Source organism: Hypomesus nipponensis, chromosome 4 (assembly GCF_054491055.1).
Source record: "Hypomesus nipponensis isolate SF chromosome 4, ASM5449105v1, whole genome shotgun sequence".
Classification (NCBI taxonomy): Eukaryota; Metazoa; Chordata; class Actinopteri; order Osmeriformes; family Osmeridae; genus Hypomesus; species Hypomesus nipponensis.
The window spans coordinates 8,887,849-8,905,066 of NC_140364.1; the positions used below are offsets into that span (position 1 = coordinate 8,887,849).

A 17,218-nucleotide genomic window follows, 5' to 3' on the forward strand; every position below is an offset into this window, starting at 1 on the left:
CCTGGTCGACAGCGTCATCATCCTCGGTGTAAGGGAATGTGTTCCATCCTTCACCGCAGCAGTCCGCGTGAGATTCCAAAACCCAAGGAACAAAGAGAAAGATGATCCTGTCTATGCAAGGGAGTCAGTCAGTCAGTCTTTTATTTTTCTCTCTTTCTCTCCGGCGTCCTGTTCATCCAGAGAGCTCCAGGGCAGGGGGGGGGGGAGTCCTGGTGAGGGAGAGGCAGGGGAGGGAGTAAAGCCAGAGGGCTTGAGATTGGTCCGGCAGGGCAGAGCAGAGCAGGCATGGGAGTGAGTCCAGAGGGCAGAGACCCAGACAGCCACACAGACGGAGCCTCAGTCAGAGGATTGCCTTGCAGGCGCTCTCTCTTTCTCTCTCTTCCAGACAATCCCCGGACACACTCCTTCCTTGCTTTCTCTCTCCGTTGCGTTTTTCCTTTATTCCTGTCCCGGGTCCTTGCTGAAAGTACGACAAAGAGCCACGCAATCTCAGCTCTTCTTTCTCCTCTTCTCCTTTTCGGTCGTGCGAGCTGCTCCCTCGCGTTCTTTCTCCTTCTCTCTCTCCCTCTCTATCTATCTATCTATCTATCTATCTATCTCTCTCTCTCTCTCTCTCTCTCTCTCTCTCTCTCTCTCTGTCTTTCAGTTCTCAAGCCACTACACAGCTGAAATGGTTTGCAGCTGCTAAAAAAATCTCCCCTCTTCTCCTCTCTCCCTTGCTCGCTCGCTCAGTCACCCTCTCTTACACACTCCTCCTACTCTGTCTGTCCCTCTCTCTCTCTCTCTCCCTCTCCCTCTCTCTCCCTCCTTCTCTCTCTGTTTTTGTTTGAATCCTGCTCCGTTTGTTCTGTTTCCTGCTCTGGTACTAGAACACAGGAAGTGCTCCAATCATGCCGGTTTCCTCTATGAAAAAAAACACAAGAGAGCGAGAGGGAGAGAGAGGGGAGGGGGGTTGGAGGAGTGAACTAGAGATAGGAGGCAGGGATAGGGAGGAGGGAGGGAGGGATGGAGGGGGCGTGGAGCCAGGGACAGAGAAAGAGACTGGCAGACAGGGGAGGAACAGGGGATTTAGCTTGTTATCAAAAAAAAGCTCTAGATAACCAGGGTAGATTATCCCACACTCTGCAAATCACCTCTCGAAACCCAACAAGCTTGGTAGAAGAGCGGACTGGAGGAGAGGAGGGCGAGGATGAATAAAAAACATGAAATGAGAGGTGAGGTTTTTCACTGGGCTGTTATGAGTTTCTCACTGTCTGATGAGTGACAGGGAGAGAGAGAAAGAGAGAAGGAGAAGGAGAGAGAGAGGAGTGACTGCAACATTCATCACTTCTCTGTAATCCAGGTTTGAATCACCAGAGTACAACACCCCCTCGCTCTCCTAAAGGCCTCTCTTGCTCGCTCGCTCTCCCCCTCTTTCTTTCTCTCCCAGCACAAAACCCACTGTCCACAGAGAGAGGCAAATGATACAGGAGGAGTAGAGGGAAGGAAAAAGGGAAAGAATGAAAGAAAAGAAAGAGGGTGGGAGAGAGGGAGGAGAATGATAGGGAGTCAGCTAGCCAGCAAAGGAAAAAAAAACTCTTATCAATAACGGCTTGTCTTTTTCCAAAACAAACATTGTTCACTCTTTCTCACTCTCTCACATATTTCTCCCCCGCTCCATGCAATACAAGTAGATCCTTCCCTCTTTCTATCCATGTCTTTCTTTCCAGGTTACCAGGCAGTATTGCAGATAGGGGTTTGATGCCTGTGTAGAACGACAGCGAAAGACAGCTCGCGAGAGAAAGAAGTGGGTGATATCCACAGCAGGCTTCACTTGTGCATTCCCCTCGGCTGCCCCAGTGAAACCCAATACAGCTGCCTCAGTGGTGTGCGTGTGTATAAAGGAGAGGTTAACTGTGTGTGTGTGTGTGTGTGTTTGTCTGTCTGTGTGTAAGAGGGGGTGACTATGTGTGTGTGTGTAAAAGGGGGTGACTATGTGTGTGTGGGTTGGCTATGCAGAGAGGCCCTAAGGAGGCCTCCCAGATAAATGAATAGCCAGCCAGCCTGATGAATCCAGCCAGCATGACACCCTGGCTCCCACAGACAGCCAGGGCAGACACCAGCTCAACAGCTCGTTCATCCCCCTTCTTTCTTACACTCCCTCAAGTAGATCACCCTCAGTGCTACTGTAGCTGTGCATCTGTCTGTCTTCTGGTTCTCTCACTTGTTCACCTCCACCACGTTCAGCTCTCCTCTTCTTCTTTGTTCCATTTCTCAGCTGCTCTGACGTTTGTTTGAAGACCTCTGGCAGAGGAACACATGCCTGCGCTCTCTCTCTCATTTGACTTCTCTCTCACACTCACTCCAAAACACTCTGCTGCTCTTTAGCCCAGACACACACACACATTCTCTCTCTCTCTCTCTACCTCCCTCCTTTCCCATCTCTCTGTCTTTTCCCCTCCTCTAACTGTTGCTGTGAGGCACCCGTGCCCTGCATGTCAAACATGCTAAATACTCTACTCTTTCTTTTTAACTGCCCCTCCCTCAGCCCAACCCCCTCCCCTCTCTCCCTCCCTCCCTCCCCTCTCTCTCTCTCCCTCCCTCCCTCACTCCCCGGCTCCCTCCCTTTCCTCTCTCCCTCCCTCCCCTCTCTCCTCCCCTCTCTCCCTCCCTCCCCTCGCTCCCTCTCTCTCTCTGTCAGTTGCGCTGCAGCTGTCAGTGCGGCGTCCAAGGCAAACGTCTTTATGGAGACAAAAGGGGTTTGTCAGTTAACCAAACCCCCCACCCCTACACACACACACACACAGTCACTAAAGCTCACATGACCCACATCTAACCGCCAATTCACACACATGTACACAGTCATACGTACACACACACACACACCACATGCTCACATGTGGGCCAGCCACCAGGAGAGATAAAAAGAATAAAAGGATAAGGAGAGGAGAGGGAGCTCATGGGACGGATAAAAAGAGCATGTCTATGTAACATACCAATCACCAACCCCCCTTCCCTCTAGTTCTGTCCTGTCCCTGGTCTCCTGCAGTGTGTCCGCCCCCCCACCCACTCCAATTTTCATTCATTTGTCCTTTTAGCTGGTTGTCATGGCTGGTTACAGAGTCACTGCCTCCCTCCCTCCCAGGTATGTCATCCATTATTAGGTTTCAGCCTCAGCTAAGAGGTCATGCTCTGTGAGGGAATATGTCAGACTGGAACCGCAGGGAAAGTCAAAATAAAGGGTGGTTAAGTGGCTGTGTGGTTGGCTTCACACACACACACACACACACACAGGTGGAGGGCACAGGGAGAGCAGTCTTTATTGACTTTGCTGGGTCGCTTGTTTGCTCATGAGAGAACACCTGTTGAAATGAAAGTGTTCTCTCATCCACCCCTCCCTCCCCCCTCCCTCCCTTTCTCTGGGCTAGAGCATACGCATACTCCGTCTTTCCCAACATCCATCCTGTAATGCCAACGCTCTCTCCCTCCATCCCCCTTCCTCTCCTCTGTGTCTAGGCAGTACATCCTTCCCTTCTCTCACTCTCTCTTCACCTCTCTCTCCCTTGCTTTCCCTACCTCCCCCTCTCTTTTTCCAGTCTCAGCCGTAGAGATGATTAACCAGCATGCTTCACCTGAGAAGCTCAATGCCTCCACTGTTCTCTTAGCCGCCCCCCCCCCCCACCACCACCCCCCCGCGACACAAAGCAGCATGGAACCATACCAGGAACAGCCACTGTGCTGTCTCAATACTGCCCTCTGACTGGAGACACTATCTGCCAATCAAACAATTCTCTAATTACATTAGACATCCTGCCTGTCAATCCAATATAAAGTCCAGAGTGGCTTTCTCCTGCATGACAGAGACTCTAGAGGGTACATTTCCTATTTATTACCTATTTATTACCCCCCCCACACACACACACATACATGCTTTCTCGTAGCCTGGACAGCACCTGCATCAGTCAAATATCCTCCTGAGGAGTGACAGTGTCAGCCTATGACCTTACGGTGTAGTACCCCCGCCCCCCCCCCCTAACAGCACAGTGTGTAAGCCCCGAGTGTCAGGGCCATCTCCCAGCCTCGTCCCTCAGGAAACACCACTGCACCTCTGAATGGTTATTTATATACATCGTTATCTGGACCATTATGCTGGCGGCGCTGCTGATGTGAAAGGGGAGTATTTATTTGGGTTGTTCTGAAAACAGAGGGATGTGATGACGAGAGAGAGAAAAAGTGTGACACAGAGAGAGAGAGGCCTGTCCTGACATGCTAGTTTAATTCCTAACAGCTGAAACAATACTGGACTCTGAGAGTAGAGAGAGCAACACACACACACACACACACAGGCCAGATCTCTTGGGCTACAGGAAAGGAGGGTCAGAGGAGTCAGAGCTCTCATATGATTAGAGAAACTGTGTTAGTCTGATCCAATCATGTACTCAGGCGGAACACAAACACAGAAGATGAGAAGTGAGGAGGAGAGACAAGGGGAACAGACCGGGGAGGAGACATGACCAGAGGACGAGCGAGGAGGAGGGAGCTCAGAGCGAAGCGTCTCGGGACTGGACAGGGAAGCGGACTGGACCGCGCGTGACACATCGTCGAGGCAACCACAGCAGCTACAGGAGATGCAGGGCTTGACGTATGACCAAATGACATCATCGAGGTTCGAGTCATAATAACTCCAACAGACCTCACACCCTGACACGAATACTCCAGACCCATGTTGTGTGTGGTGGTGGTGGTGGTGGTGGTGGTGGGGGGGGTGAGGACAGGGGTAGACGTAAGGCTATGATTTACAGGTGGCATTCCCTTTTCCCCCCTCCACCGCCCTGCTAACCTACCCTGCCCAGGTCAGCCCTGGAATGCCCATGTGGAGTGGGGGAGGGGTGGCTCCTGAACCCCACACGCTGCAGTATGTCAGCTGCTCTGGGCCTAAGGGGGATACCAATGCCACACCTTGGTTAGTGTGTGTGTGTGTGTGTGTGTGTACACTACTGTATGAGTGTGTGGAGGGTGGGGAGACAGCTGAGATTCCGGTCGCACCCCCGAAAAAGTCTGGAATTAGAAACATCCTCCCATGAAGGCTCTGTCCGGACACACACACACGCGCGCCTGGACAATCCTTACAGCACATCTAAGTACATACATATATTCCACAAGCGCACATGTGTAGTGCTTGAAATAACACACACGCACACACACACGCACACACACACAAAACACATTTTACATGCCAATTCAAATATCCTTTTCTCCATCTTTCCTTTCCTTCTTCCTCTTCTCCATTCATTCCCTCCCTCCCTCTCTCTGTTTGTAACTTAATGCAATCCGTTATAGAGTTTCGTCAATCGACAGATTAATGTGAAAATATCCCCTTCCACCCACCACTCACACCCAGACACACACTTGCTTGAAACTCAGAGGCATGACATCATGGCTGGGGGACCTGGGGGAACGAGGTCTGGAATGAGGGGGGGGGGGGACAGGGGGGAGGTGTGGGGAGAGGAGAGGGGGAAGGGTGCCCCAGTCTGTTTTCAGGGCAGACAGACATGTTTAGGTTTAAAATGACCCGACTCAGATCCATTACAGGGGAAGGGGGGAGAGGGGGAATGGGAGAGAGTGGGCTCCCTGGGCCGAGGGAGGAAATGGATCTCTCTCTGTCTCCCTCTCTCTCTCTGTCTGTCTTTCAGTCTGTCTGTCTCACTGCCTGTCTGTCTGGCTGTCTCTCTCTCACTTTCCCATTCCTCAGGCTCCTATAAATACCCAGTCTGCACCCAGTCTCAGTCTCTCTCTCTCAGTCTCCCCATGCTGCTTCACATAGTGTAGAGTGTGGATGGACTTTTACAAAGTCTCATTCTTCACTGGACCACAACTACTACTGCAACCCCCTCCCTCTTTCACCATCTCTCTCACACACACTCAGACACATTCTATTAAATGGTATCCCATCTCTCCTTCCTCTCTCTCTCTCTCTCTCTCTCTCTCTCTCTCTCTCTCTCTCTCTCTCTCTTTACCTCTCACACCAGTACAATTTGAAATAATTCATTCATTTAGCTAGATGCTTTTATCCAAAACAAACTACAAATAGTGCCAAAATAAAGTGACGTAGATTGAGGATCAGAAGTGCTTAGTTAGTCAAGGAACAGTCTGTGTTTACCAGCAACGCAAAGTCTAGTCAGAGCTGGTCTCTGCTTTGCAGCTCTCGTTCCCTCTCTCCTTTCGCTCCCTCTCTCTAAACCGCTTCATCTCATCTGTCTGTTTTTTTTTTCGGCAACACATCCATCCAGCTTGGTCCCATTAAGTGTAAGACATGGGGGACAGAGAGAGAGAATATGAGAGGGAAAGGGTGAGAGAGAGAGAGAGAGAGAGAGAGAGAGAGAGAGAGAGAGAGAGAGAGACAGAGAGAGAGAGACAAAGAGAGACAGAGAGAGAGAGACAGAGAGGGCTGCAGAAGGGGTGGACAGAGCAGAAACGACGAGTCACAATACATTTGGAGGGAGCACAAGACAGCCCAGGGAGTCAGAGAGGGGGAGAGGGCGAAGAATGAAAGACGAAAGGAATAGGAAGAAAGGAAGTTAGAGGAAGGGGGAGAAACCCTTTCATCCTCCCACATAAATAAACGGGTGGAAACCATTTATCATTTCTGTCCAAGGAGAACATTACTATTCAAACACACACATACATCCAATCCATATGACTGTGTATTCCCACAAACATATTAAACCAATTAAAAAAAAAAAAAACTCAATGTCAAATTTTTCGCCAATTCATAATTTTTTTAATTCCTACTTTATGACTCATGCATACTTGCATATTGGAAAGTGTCTGACTCAATAAGGAGGGAAAGTAGAAAAGTTTCCCACTGACATCCTCGGAAGTGGACAGGATATGACATAAAGCACATGACATGGCTTGTGGTTAATTAGCTCAGACTGACAGAAGAGGCTGTGTTTGAGACATAAGACTGTGGATAGGATATGAAGGGAGGTTGGAACATAATAAAGATGCCATGTCAGCAAAACACTGCATTCTTGTGGCCAACTCCTATGGACTCAACCACAGTTAATTGAAATTCCTACAGGGATCATATGTGTGACAGCATGTGTTGCAAGCTTGCTAGAGTAGACTAGACATGGCCGGTTTAAAGGAAGGATAGCTCGAAGACTCCAAAACGATTAGTGTGATTTGTTCCCGTGTTCTAGTTTTAGCTCGATGTCCATTACCATGGTGATGGCTCGAATGAGTTCCAAGGTATGGGGTGGGAGGAGCCGTTAGGTGTAGAACGCTGAGGTAACGTTGTGGTGACACTGAGCTAACGTAGCGGGAACATTGAAGATAGGTCAGACAGGGAGTGATTCAGTACAAGGATCTGGGCCAGAGCAGCTCCTAGAAAGAAGACTGGGGCTGAACTCTCCTTCCGGACTCCTGAACTACGTCTTTCTGCCTGCAGTGGACAAAAGTCCCCTGACGACACGCACATGATCTTCAGGGACTAGGACGGGATACATCATCCCCAGGTCTATAAATACTGCTGGGAGACAGAGAGGAGGGGGTGGAAGGAGAAGGAGGAGGCCGACAAGAGGATGCAGAAAGAGAGGGGGAAAGAGGGATGGACAGAGAGTAAAGTAGGAGCCCTGCGGGGGAGGAAGGAGGGATGTACAGTAGAGGATAGGGGGAGGAGGTATTGCGGGAGAAGGGGCATTGTGAAGGGGGGGTGGGGGGGGGGGGGGTCACCAATCATAACAACAGACTCTGCACCGCCAGCACTGGGGTGGGGTCACAAAACGAACACGCCAGCACTGCAACATCCAGCCCTCTTGGCGAGGAGGCGAGCAGGAAAGAAGCGAGAGGGAGAAACTGGATTAAAGCCATTCGGGGACCACAATCTATCATTACTCCCTCTATTGAATCACAGAGGCTGGAGGCAGAGCAGAAGGCTTCTGTCCCAGCTGTGTCTGGAAGAGACAGAGAGATGTTCAAGATGACAAGGGCCAGGATTGACCCGTTCTTCCACAACTCTGGTTTCAGCCATAAGAAACATGTGTGTGTGTAGTCACGTGGAGACCCTGGCGGTGTCCTCATGGACCTGCGATGGACCATGGCTCATCAGGACACTTCATAGATGGATGACAAGCAGCTGCACACCCATACAGCTGCAAATAAGCAGCGTGACGACCATTTAGGTCCACAAGCTGCATGACAGCCAGAAGTATGCATTAACACACACACACACACTCACACTGTAACTCACAGCAAATAACCCAATGTATCTCCACACAAACAAAAACACTAGCTCATTGATTACACACAGAGGCCCAACTATCTCTCACACACATCCATGCGCGCACACGCACACACACACACGAAACATTTCCAGTGAACAATCCCTCATCCTTCAACCTCGGTCACATGGTTCATCCCCAAAACAACCGTGTCCTCAAAACACTGGCATTGAATGAGACTTCCACACCCTTAATATCCAGTGACAACATCGAAACACACCCTGCCACATTTGACACACTCTGTCACAAACAGCCACAACATGAACAGCCACATACAACCACAACAAATGATCACTAAAACATGCGTCCATATATCTAATATGCACCCATCCAACCATCCATCCATCCGTTCCTACCTTGAACTCTTGCAGCTGTTGTTTAATGGTGTCCACCTCCGTCCCGACCACGCCCTGGGCCTCCAGCCCCTCCTCCGCCCTTCCCAGCAGCCCTTGTAGCTCCGCCACCAGCCCGTAGAACTCACGCACTTTCTGGGCGGCGTCTTCGATCTGCGTCAGCCTGGCTCCGCCCCTCTCCGACAGCTTGCCCGCCTGACGACTCAGGGCCTCCGTCTCCCTCCTGAGGGCCAGGAGGTCGGGGGAGGAGCCTTCGCGGCGCAGCATGGCGGTGCAGTCGCCCCCGTGACCTTCCAGCTCGCTGCGGAGGTCCGCCAGGCGGGACAGGAAGCCCCGGAGGGCCTCGGCCTGGGAGGCGAGCGAGTCGGGGTCCCGCCCCACCGGGCTCAGGCTGTCCAGCTCGTCGTCCAAATCGGCCAATCGGGAGAAGACATCCCGGACATGTGATTGGACCTCACCCACGCCCTGGAGGCGGGACTCCAGAGTGGAGCAGCACTGTTCGATCTGAGGGGTAGGGGAGGCGGAATTAAAGTGACTTCTAAATTTGATTAACAGCAGTATTAAAAAAATTGTGTATAAAACGGGAGAGGACATAAAATAAGTGTATAGCTGATGGAGGAAAAATGTGCACAAACTGTAAAAAAAATCATACATTGCAGCAGAGTGCACCATAAGTGCTGAGTCAGGTAGAAACTTTTATGACGAAACTTTGCTCAGAAATACAAAAAAAATGGAAATCGATGGATAACAGGATGCAATGGTGACGCAAAGATACAGTAGGATATAGATTTTGTATATTGTATCAGTAACCTTACAAGCCAGATTTGGGAACTGTGTAGAGGAAAGCTGCATATAGAGTTTTGAGTCAATGTTTACGCTATAAACTATGATTAAATGGTTGGAATTGTTTCGATCTCCATAATGACCATATATGAGCAGAGTAACTCAAATATCTCAGCTAACCTGTCAGCTCAAACAAGTCCTGTTCTCTCTCAGCTAATACACACACAAACACACACACACACACTTCTCTCTCTCTCTGACACCCTCTCGAATAATGACTGGTGATATATTTAGCTCCCTCTTTGTCCCTATCACCCCTCTCCCTTTTTCTCCCTTCCCTCTCACCTTCTCAGTGACATCTCCATATTCTCTCTCAGTTTGATTGGCCTGTTGCTCCAATTTCTGTCCCCCCTCCGCGCTTCCCCCTGGTGTCTGGGGTGCGTCCTGCACCAGGCCCCGGGACAGGTCTCTGAGGTAAACCACCTGTGGTTGGAGGGATCGTAGCGCCTCCTGCTGGTTCCTCAACCTCTCCAGACTCTTATTGCTGCAGGCCTGAGGGCCCAACGCCTCCTGGACCTCAATTTGATGTCTGGCCGCCTCCAGCCTCCTCTCCACGGCCTGACGCCCGTCCTCAAACTCCTTCAGTCGGCTGGCTAGTTCCTCCAGCTGGGTGGAGCGCGCCTGGAGGCTCTCGACCAGCCTGTCCACGCTGCGGTTCAGCTGGGCCTTCTCGTCCCTCACCTCCTCCTCCCCGACGCGGCACTGCTCCAGGAGCTGGTCGGCCGCAGTGTTCAGGGCCTCCAGGAGAGGCCGGCGGCGCTCCAGGTCCAGGCCCAGCTGCCTGGTGCTCTGGAGGGCCTCGTCCAGGGCGGCGGGGTCCAGCGAGGGCCTGATCTTCGCCTCCCGGGTCTGGCACTCGGCCACCCAGGGCCCCAGTTCGGCCCGATGCTGCTGGTACGTCTCGGCCTTGCCCAGGGTGGATTTGAGGCGGTTGTGGCGGTTGGTGATGCGCTGGTTGAGCCCCTCCCAGTCCTGCCGCAAGGTGAAGAGGCGGGACTGCAAGGCAGACCGCTCTTCACCTCCAGCTGGGAGGGAGGCGAGCAGGGAGGCCCCTTCGGCCTGGATGAGCTCGTAGGAGCCTCGCTGGCTGGCCACCCCACGCTGGAGCTCCTCTGTCTGGGCTAGCAGGGCGCTGAGGGCCCCTGGCTGGCAGGGGAGGGAGTCGGAGGAGGAGTCTCGCTGGTCACACTGGTTGTCCAGCCAACTGCGAACCTCCTCAAACATCTGCTGGAACTGCTGGGTGCTAGAGAGAGCAGCTTGGAGCTGGGAAAGACCATCCGCTACGGAGGAGAGGAACAAGGGAGAGAACAGAAAGAGAGGAGGGGGAGAGAGAGTTTAACATGGCTATGGCTACCGAGTATAAGAATACATACATTTCCAAAAATACAACATCTATATTGAAAATGTAAAGGACCGCAAGGTACAGCAGAATGCCACCCCCCCCCCCCAACTTAACATATCTCTTCCACGAGACTCCATTTCAAAACTCCATCAATTTAGTTAGTGGTTGATGAGCATCCAAACAGAAGCCTGACTCCTAACTGTACTCCTAACTCCTAACTCCTGGAACTTAAATGTTGACCGTCCCTGGGCTCCACTCACCAGCCCTCTCCTCCAGGCTCCGCAGGGGCCCTCTCACACTCTCCAGCCTCTTGCTAAGCTCCTCCCTCAGGTAGGGCTCCGCCACGATGGCGCTCAGCTCCCCGCACAGCCGCTGGGCCTCCCCCAGCTCAGCCCGCCGGCGCTCCAGCTCGGAGCGGATCTCGCCCGTCTCCTGCAGGCGCTGCTTGAGGGCCTCGGGCTGGGCACTCAGAGAGGCCTGTGCATCCAGGCGCTCGCCTAGCTGGGTCAGGCTGGAGGAGAGGTCCCGGAGCAGGGTCTGGTAGCTCTCGCTGGTCCCCTGGGCTTGGTCGATGTGCTGGGAGCGCTGGGCCAGGCGAGACATCAGGCCCTCCCACTGCTGGGAGATGGAGCCTAGCTCAGAGTGCACCTGAGGACAGAGCAGGGAGGGGGGGGAGGGTGGGCACTGTTATGCAGTCTTTGAATAATATTCCATTTTCCAATTGCTCGGCATGCTTTATAGCATTCATCTAGATTATTAGGCTAGCCACATGAATCCATCCGCCCACCTCCTCCAGGTCCTTGGGGTCCTGTTGGCCGTCTCCTGACGGTGAGAGGATGCCCTCGGCAGCCTGGGTGAGCTGCTGGAACTGAGGCGCCCGGGTCTCAAACTCCCGTAGCATGAACTGGAGAGGACCATGGAGAAACCAGAGGAGGACAGTTGGGTGGTGAGAACACCGCAAACGATAGACTCCACAGTACAGTCAACGTGAGGCTAGCTCATTTTATACGACTTCTACTGGTTTATCATGTTACTGTTCCAAGTAAATGGTCATAAACATAAATGTACCAGCCTGGTGTGTGTGTGTGTGTGTGTGTGTGTGTGTGTAACTCTACCTGCACTTGTTGTTTCTGTGTGTTGAGCATGTTGGGGTCGATACTCAAGGGTCCCAGCACACTCATCATAAGCTCCTTCTCTCTCAGCCACGGACCCAGCTGACTGGCTGCAGTAGCAAAGCTACCCAGCCTATCAGCACAGGTTTCTAGTTCAGTCTGTCGCTGGGCTGCCGTCTGATTGGCCTTCTCCCAGCGTGCGTCTAATAAAACAATCCATCAAATCCAGGTTGAGAAATCAATGCAGTACAGCTATTCTAATCAAGCTCAGACAGTGCAAATGTGAGTGGAATGTATAATGACATTTTCTAACTTGAACCACTTGCACTCAGTTATTGGGAACACTTTGAAGGCCTAAAGGCAGCCATTTTGTGTCTCTGTCTTCAGTCTCTCCATGACTCATGCTGTAAAGCTGTGTGTGTTTGAGTGTACTCACTATGGGGATAAACGTTCTTCTTCTAAAGACCCAACCTTTATACACTGCACTATGGTAAAAATATCAACATTAACAACAAAAACGAATGTATTTTGCAGGAACACCTCCCACTCTCTCTCTACCTAGTATCGATCTCAAACCGACCTCCTTCGTTCTTTCTTTCTTTCTCTCCCTCCTTCCTTGTCTCTCTTTTCATCCATCGAACCACCTATTCAGTTTGGTTACCCCCAACTGTGCTCCCTCCAATCACTCCCAGCACCCACACTCACAGTCCTCACAGCACATTGTGCTCTGATACAATGACAAACCACTGCACATGGGAATTGCAGTTTTTTCGGGATAAGTGAGCGTGTCCTAAACCAGCCCATTCGATTAAGCAGCTAAGCAAATCGTAGTTCTAACAGGTGAATATCCATCCCAAATGCCATGGGAAGTGTGTGATGTTACAGACGTGCATGGAAGTAGTCGTTTATTTCCACTACCTATATCCTGCAATTGCTGCCTCCACTTGTCGGCCTCAGGGGAGTCAGGGTTCTCAGAGATCAACTTCCTCAGGGTGCCCTTCAACTCCTCCACCTTCGCAGCATGCTCAGTCAGCTCCGCCAGCAACGCCTGAGAGACAACAGAAGAAGAAAAACGTTGATCATGTTGTTGTGAAGTCATCCCAGGCACAGCTTTCAACGTCTATATGTTTCCAATATAATTAAGTGTGACACAGGTTGCTAGCCTTAAACCCCCCCATCTCCACAGACATGGACTCTTCCATCACCTTGTTCTCCTGGGCCTGGGCTCGTACCACCTCCGGCTTAGAGGGGGAGGCGGTCTGTCCCAAGGCCAGGCTGTGCTCCCTTTCCCCAAGCCAGTGGCTGAGCTGCTCCGCCCCCTGCCGGGCCTTCTGCCTCTGCTCCAGGGACGCCTCCTGGCGGCCACGCCTCTCCCTCAGCTCCCCGCCCAGATCCTCGTAGCGTCCATTCACCTCCGCCACCGCCACCTGCAGCTCCGTCATGTCTGGGTGGGGTGAGAGGAAAAAGGTAGAGTTGTCATCGCCGTCGAGTTGACAGAACTCAGTGGATGAACTCAAGGGTGTTTCCCTGAAAGCTGCTAGCGCCAGTTCAGGTGCGGAGGACTAACACGGAAGCATAGAGAACAAGAAGCTTCTGACGGAGACTCACACAGCACAGCACAGATAGAGCAAGAGGCGGCAACGAGCTGTCAAGCAGTGCTCAGTCTTTAGAGCGTGTGAGTGGGAATCTTAGAGCCAACATGACCGAGAAAGCACAAGGTTTCCGTAACGCTGTCCATGTTAAGCAAGGAGAGAGAGGTGGGGGTGGGGGGAGGGGAAGGGGGGGTGGGCTCACCTTTGCAGGTGTGAATGCCATTGACACTGCTTGGGTTGCCTGCACCAGACCCATTGGTCTGAGGAACACCTGGGAGAGACACACACACACTTGACTTGACACACCAGCACTGAAACATACACATGCAGGTATGATGGAACACAATCAAAGAAAGCACACAGTGTACTCAAGCACACACCAGCACACATCACAGTACTACATGGAGGTAAAGTAGGTGGATCAGGACACACCTCCCTACACCCCCCACCCCCCACCCCGCCCCGTCCCGTCCCCCTCTAACCTGTCTTGATTTGGGGGCCAGTGATGCTGATGATCAGGGTCTCTAGTTCGGAGCCGGTCTTGTTCAGCTCCTGGACGCGGCCCCCCTGGGCCTCCCACTCACTCAGCAGGTCCTTGTAGGGGGGTAGGGAGTTCAGTGATCTGTTGCTTTCCTAACTGGTTATGTAACATACCACTTTCAACATCTTTACCAGAGCATAATTATTCTTTTAACATGTCGATCATCAAAATGGGGTTAGTTAGTGGGGTTCGTGGTATTTTCTTGGGGCTGTGTGCATAGTATGCCTATTGCATTCATAAATGAACAGAAAATATTATTTGTTTAACATTGCAGTAGGTATATAGAAGTGTACATGCACGCACACACACACACACACACCTGGAGCTGCTTGACTCTCCTCTGCAGTCCCTGTGTGTCTAGGTTGGGCTCCTTGGGGGGCAGCTGCTCCTGCGCTGTCTGGAGCCACCTGAGGAGGGAGCCAGAGAGCCCACGGAACTGGGACAGCTGCTGCTCACAAGTCTGGATGGAGCTGAACCTGGAGGGAGGGAGGGAGGGAGGGAGGGAGGGAGGGAGGGAGGGAGGGAGGGAGGGAGGGAGGGAGGGAGGGAGGGAGGGAGGGAGGGAGGGAGGGAGGGAGGGAGGGAGGGAGGGAGGGAGGGAGGGAGGGAGGGAGGGAGGGAGGGAGGGAGGGAGGGAGGGAGGGAGGGAGGGAGGGAGGGAGGGAGGGAGGGAGGGAGGGAGGGAGGGAGGGAGGGAGGGAGGGAGGGAGGGAGGGAGGGAGGGAGCAGAGTGAGAGGACATATTTCTTAAGCAAACCCAATCTCTGAGTAAATCAACATAACCCATGAAAAACATGACACATGAACTCTATTCATGCTACCCTTGCGTGAACAAGGGGATTAGAAAAGAGAGGGACAAAGCGTTCTTCAAGGGGTCAGTACACACTGAAAGGTCCACATCAGCCTTAGAGCTGTCTGGTTAACATCTCAACACAAGCAGCAACATCCCCCTCCTAAATTCTCTACTTGTTATGCCCCGAAGTAGAGCTGAAAACACCGCTCCGCAGATGAAACATGAGACTAAACAGCCAACAGACTAAACACTGCATGCTTGAGCTGTCTGGCCCATAGTGGTGTCATTAACCTCCACGCTATATCCAGCTATGCTACCTTACTGCCAGGTCTATTCTATCACCGACACCGTCCTCAGACCACAGGGTTTAAATCTGCACACTCGCCCCCGTCCTGTCAGCTTACACTGCCCACTCACTGGCACCGGCGTTATAGTGACTAGCAGCTAGGGGTCAAAGGTCACTGGCTACTGTTCCAGCTCACCCTGCTGGGGACTAAATCCCCCTGTGGGGTCATGGGACTCTGGCTACATGCGGATACACAGTCCGGTGGTATTTATAAGAGCCACACTCCCTGGTGGCATATCACAACTGTAGTCTGTCGCTATAGCACCCACATCAAAGGCTGTCGGCATAGCAACTGTTACCCTGTAAGGGCAGGACAAAGAGCAGGAGGCCTAGCACCCAATTAGGACTGTCACGGTTTGTGTTGTTGAACCAATCAGGGTGCTTCTTTAGGCTTAGCCTTGTCCACTCATATGAAGTCTGGTGGGAATTCGGCTGATCCCGGTTTTATAGATTAATCAAAGTGACATGTGTGAAGAGAAATGCCCGGCTGTCATTTTTCAACAGTTTAAATGTGTGTGACTAAATTAAGTTGAAGTGACAGGGCATTGTGTAATGGTGTTGTGTCTGCCGCCACCTGGTGGGCAGCATGGTACTCTGCAGTTAAAATGTACAGGCATGGGGTTTACAGATCAGTCTTAGGTTCGTACTGTAAGATGGCACCCTTACCTTTCGTTGATGTTGGCTTCTAGTCGGGCAAAGGCCTCGGAAACCTGTTTGACGTTGTCCAAAAGGCTCTGTGTGTTGGTCAGGGCCTTGGATTGGCTGAGGTCTGTCCCCAATTCACAGAAGGACGTGAGCTGGCCTGCTTCCTGCTCCAGCTCTGACTTCACTTCCTGTGATGCAGCACATATACACAGTCAAAGTCTCTCTATGGTTCCTTCAGACTATCACAAAATCCCCGCCAATCTCTCTATAATCTCTCTCGATGAACACAGCTTTAGTGCCGTCATAGCTATAATGAAGTCCACCTCTTCCTGCTTACTTCAATCGTTTGTCTGTAGTCCTCCACACTCCGCTCCGGCTGTCCCAGAGGGCTTAGCGCTCGCTGTCTGGTCTGGACGAAGTTCTGCAGGTCTCCACTAAGTCGTTCATAACCCTCCAGCTTAGGCAGCAGGGTCTTCAGCTGGGCCTCGCTCTCCGCCTGGCTGGCCTGGGCCGCGGCGTAGCGCTGGGTCAGGTCCCGCAGCGCCCCCTGCAGCCCGGAGGCCGTGGAGGCATCAGCGCTCTGGAGCAGCTTGGAGACGGCGTCCCGCGTGGCTTCCACACTGCCCTGCCGGGAGAGAAGCTCCTGGCGAAGTTTCTGGAAGGAGAGGAGATGAAGGAGAAAGGGAGAGGAGGAGGAGGAGGAAAAGAGGATTTCAGCACAGTACAGTGTCTTCTACTCCATTGAATTGAATCTCCATCCTTCTCACACAAATGACATGACGTGGTCTCAACTCGTGACCCACACCAGATCTTTCAAGAGTGGATCAAGAGTGGATAAGGTGAACTACAGTACCTGGTTCTGGGTGAGTGCATCCTGGACGGCCTGTGCCGTGGGCTGGGCTGGCCCCGGGGCCAGAACCAGGCTGTCCAGCCAGGCAAGCAAACCCTTCAGCCCCTCTTGGACACTGACGGACTGGGCCACGGCAGTCTGGAGGTGCTCCGCACGCTTCGACACAGACTCAGACAGAGAGCTGAACCGGTTCTCCAGACCCTCTGATCCACCAGAGTGAGGAGAAGTGGAGGAAGGAAATGTGTTCATTTTCACATCACAATAATACACAAAGATTTTGAACAGAACAAAATAACCCCCAAAAACAGAATGTGGTATATTACTAGACGTTTCCTATCATTTTTTTTATATTTCTAGCATATGATTGGTCTGGAAGGTGATGAAGCCACAAAGGAGATACCTGTAGTGCTGAGGATGTCTGCAGCTCGAAGGGAGGGAGACTCCTGTGTGCTGCCCAGCTCCAGGCCGGCCCTCCTGACCTTCTCCAGCTGCACTGAACGCTCAGCCAGCTCGTCCTGTAGCAGCTGGGCAGAGCAG

General features: G+C 52.2%; 1 protein-coding gene across 1 annotated transcript in view; it reads right to left on the reverse strand.

Moving 5' to 3' along the window:
• The window catches only part of macf1a (microtubule actin crosslinking factor 1a), a 79,699-nt gene that overhangs the window by 32,663 nt on the left and 29,818 nt on the right, over nucleotides 1-17,218 (reverse strand). The window contains exons 37-50 of the mRNA XM_084696236.1: nucleotides 17,082-17,205; nucleotides 16,685-16,884; nucleotides 16,169-16,486; nucleotides 15,853-16,019; nucleotides 14,367-14,523; nucleotides 13,989-14,100; nucleotides 13,709-13,777; nucleotides 13,120-13,358; nucleotides 12,833-12,962; nucleotides 11,918-12,117; nucleotides 11,590-11,706; nucleotides 11,063-11,450; nucleotides 9,746-10,740; nucleotides 8,621-9,121 (exon numbers count right to left, since the gene is read on the reverse strand). Of these exons, the coding sequence (XP_084552362.1) occupies nucleotides 8,621-9,121; nucleotides 9,746-10,740; nucleotides 11,063-11,450; nucleotides 11,590-11,706; nucleotides 11,918-12,117; nucleotides 12,833-12,962; nucleotides 13,120-13,358; nucleotides 13,709-13,777; nucleotides 13,989-14,100; nucleotides 14,367-14,523; nucleotides 15,853-16,019; nucleotides 16,169-16,486; nucleotides 16,685-16,884; nucleotides 17,082-17,205 (3,717 nt within the window). The remainder of the gene's footprint in view (nucleotides 1-8,620; nucleotides 9,122-9,745; nucleotides 10,741-11,062; nucleotides 11,451-11,589; nucleotides 11,707-11,917; nucleotides 12,118-12,832; nucleotides 12,963-13,119; nucleotides 13,359-13,708; nucleotides 13,778-13,988; nucleotides 14,101-14,366; nucleotides 14,524-15,852; nucleotides 16,020-16,168; nucleotides 16,487-16,684; nucleotides 16,885-17,081; nucleotides 17,206-17,218) is intronic.